General features: G+C 34.3%; 1 protein-coding gene across 1 annotated transcript in view; it reads right to left on the reverse strand.

The window, feature by feature from the left end:
• Nucleotides 1–313: 313 nt before the first annotated feature.
• The window catches only part of LOC106461878 (chitinase-3-like protein 1), an 18,139-nt gene continuing 14,812 nt past the window's right edge, over nucleotides 314–3,640 (reverse strand). Inside the window, exons 6-8 of the mRNA XM_022388957.1 lie at nucleotides 1,821–2,006; nucleotides 867–992; nucleotides 314–466 (exon numbers count right to left, since the gene is read on the reverse strand). Of these exons, the coding sequence (XP_022244665.1) occupies nucleotides 314–466; nucleotides 867–992; nucleotides 1,821–2,006 (465 nt within the window). The remainder of the gene's footprint in view (nucleotides 467–866; nucleotides 993–1,820; nucleotides 2,007–3,640) is intronic.

Below are 3,640 nucleotides of genomic sequence, written 5' to 3' on the forward strand. Positions count from 1 at the left end.
GTGTGGAATTACAGTTTTAAAAATGTTTTGTAATTTATATTACTTATTTAAAAGTGGAGTGAGATACATGACGTAAACTACAATCTCTTTCTCTGAGTAATGAGAATATTAAACAATGAAGTTGACATTTTTCTTTAAAGCAAGAGCTAAATTATAAAAGTGTTTTCATATAAGTCAATTGAAAATGGGAAAATAAGCTATAAAATGTCTGGCAAATCGACCCCCCCCACACACACAAATCTTGTATTTATATAAATAGAAAAATACTGTACATATAATATGAGCGCGGTAGAATGAACCCCCCCTTTTTTTTTCATAATCCATCAAGAATTAATTCCCCTGTCATGGCGCCTTTAGCAGCGACGTGCAGCGGAAAGGAGCCGTAACTACACTTGTTTCTCCAGTCGTCTGTATCCATGGTCCATAGAACGACACCTGCAAGATCTTGCTGTACGCTGTATTGTACCTATTAAGTGGAAAAACCAAATTATTGTTATTAATATTTCTACGCTATTTCTATGCAGTTTTGATTTTCTTTTCTTGATAATTGTATTCCGTGTCCCCTTGAAACACCTGTGTTGATTCACACGATAGTTTATAGTATTTCCAGTATTCAAACGTTTCTTCTTTAACTTATATGTGCGTAAAGCCACTGATGTAGAATTTAACGCCATCTATCAAATTATAATACAAGCTAAATAGAAACTATTTATAATAATAATATATAATAACCATAAGAAAATTGGAAAAATAATTTGAAATTGTTCTTATAATTTTTAAAATAATATTTTTTTATGATATGCGTATAAATACTTTTAAAATTGCCACGAGATGGCGATTTTCAAGCATGCAACCGTAAGACATACCTTGTAGTAAACGCTCAATTCATCGTCGAAACTGACCCAGTGATCATATAGATGGACATACGGCACCACGTGACCATTTTCCTCTCCAATTTCAGCCCCAGGTATAGTTAAAAGTATCTCACACATCTTAAAGTAATAATAATAATAAAAAAACGATATATGAATACATATATATATAATTTGATAATTCAAATTTCACTTACTGTGGATATTATATATTAACAAATATATACAAAAATATATTTTCACATCAAAAAATCGGCATTATGTTTACATATTATCACCTCCGAAACTATATTTTCATTGTTTTATATTTTTTGAAGTATGGCAACAAAAATGGTCAATATATTTTTACCGCCTACTGTATCTAGAACCAAAATAGTTCATAAACAACCAGGAAAGTTAAACCGAATATTTTATAGAATGCTTGTATTAAACAGTTAGATTATTTTCTAAGCATAATATATCCGTGATAGCTTTTAATAGCTCGTATCTAATAATGATTTTGATAAAAATTCAACTTTTTTTTTCGAAATAAAAAATCATCATAATGGTCGCTTCATAGAAAATATTCTGAACTTAGCTAAATGTTTGTTCCTCGCTCGAAATTCATTTTACGGGTATATTTTCTTACCTAATAAGCGTTGCCGTAACTGACTTAAAAGAAATATCTCAATGAAATGAAATATGACCCCCCCCCAAAAAAAACAACAACAAACAAACCAGAAATCAACTTTTGTGATAAATATTTCTCTGATAATTCAAACATCCAAACTTGGCTAAATTCGTTCTTCCATAGGATTATGAAATGCATTTCTCTCAAAAAATGGGGTTATCAGGTGAGAAAAAAAAGGCGTGGCGGGAAAGACTTTTTGTATAATGTTATGTCTGATTTATCTATGTTACTAAGCATGGGTCGTGTTATTAGATCCGATCTCAAGTTCGTAAACTCACCTCATTCATCCCCAGAAACCCGGGGCTACTCGTGTAATGTCCTCCAATGTACGGCCCTTCTGCTTCGGCTCCAATCTCATGTTCTATTGGATCAACTAATTTGTAGGATCGACCATAGGTACCTATAGCCATCACCAACTTGTGTGACGGAACGCCTTTCTTTATCCAGTAATTTATGGAGTAATCCTGAAAGTAATACCATGAAGAGCTGAGAAAGGGTTATTAAGTATTATAAAACTGAAATAAGACGATGGGAACGTTTTTTCCAGATTAAACTGGGATTTTGTAAAATCTGATGTTTTAAATGTTAATAAGTTTGAAACTAGGGCCTCCACTTTCACTGAAACTGGGATTTTGTAAAATCTGATGTTTTAAATGTTAATAAGTTTGAAACTAGGGCCTCCACTTTCACTGAAGAATTAACTGTAATTGTTCTCCGGTGGGTCAGCGGTAAGTTTACGGAGTTACGACGCTGAAATCTGGGGTCTGATTCCTCGCGGCGAACGGATTTTCGATTTTAAACGTTTCAGTTTCGAGCCTCAATAAATGGTGGTGCGCATGACGTCGTGGTGATAAGGGTTTTGAGAATACCAGCACGAATATAAGTTACTAAACAAGGTTCTTATTGAATTTAATCACGGGGAACATCTGCAAACAGAAAGTGTTGATGTGAAAGGCTTAGTAAAACAAGAAATAATTTGAATTTTCTTTTTCGTAAAATTAATAAAACAGGTAAAAGCAGGTGATTTTCTGAAATTATTTAAACAAATTAAGTTTAATTACACTATTCAAACTCTCGCGTGGGTGAGTTAAAAGAGTTACAGTCAGTTCCGTTATTCGGATCCAGGGGCCGGACACAGACCTTTTGGTAGCGAATGCTGCTAGTTGGATGCCATCCCTAGGGTCAGTAGTCATAAACCAGGGATGGCTATAAGTGGACCCATGTGGCGCATAAGGTGCCCTTTGGGGTTGAAAATACAGTCTTGGGCAAAATTTTTGCAAATTTTGTTACAAATAAGATCATTACTATTACGATGGAATACAAATTCACTTAGTGATGTCAAACTGAGAAATGCATGTTATATTAAACATCTACATATGTAATATGTATAATGAAACAAGTTCTATGTACATCATAAATCAGTTATTAGAACAGAAAACAGTTTTATCAGACACCTGTAGAAAGATGTGTAATTCATCATTTCACCTAAATCACAACAAAACCTTACCAAAACATATATAATGACAAAAATATAACATCAAAATATTATAACCATATCAATATTGTAACTATATATCAATTCATATTAAATACTCAGTACTTGCTTGGTCCTCTTTGTACTCTAATTACTTCTGCAAGGTGATGTAGCATGCTGTCGATGAGGTTATTGATGTAATCCACTGTGATTTCATTCCAATTGGGCACTAGAATTCACTGCACCTCAACTACAACAGCTGGTTTAGGGTCAACGTTAGCATTTTTCTGGCTCAGTTCTGCCCAACAGTCCTAAATTAGATTACAGTCTGGAGACTTTGCTGACCATGGCAATCTTATAACGTCCTTCTGGTCGAGATAATCCTGTATATACGCACACTGTGGGAAGGGACATTGTCATCATGAAACACAAAGTTACTGCCAAACCTTGCCCTAGCATACTGCAGAAATAACACTTATAGGAGGCGCCATTGACGTTTCCCTGGAGGATATGAAGAGCAGTTTTTTCCATCATGATGAATAGCTGCCCAAACATGTACTGTATCACCTCCTGTATGTTTCTTGTGGGAAAGACAGTCTTCTCTCATCTGTTCTCCAGGCAAAC

Source organism: Limulus polyphemus, unplaced genomic scaffold (genome assembly GCF_000517525.1).
Source record: "Limulus polyphemus unplaced genomic scaffold, Limulus_polyphemus-2.1.2 Scaffold1051, whole genome shotgun sequence".
Taxonomy (NCBI): domain Eukaryota; kingdom Metazoa; phylum Arthropoda; class Merostomata; order Xiphosura; family Limulidae; genus Limulus; species Limulus polyphemus.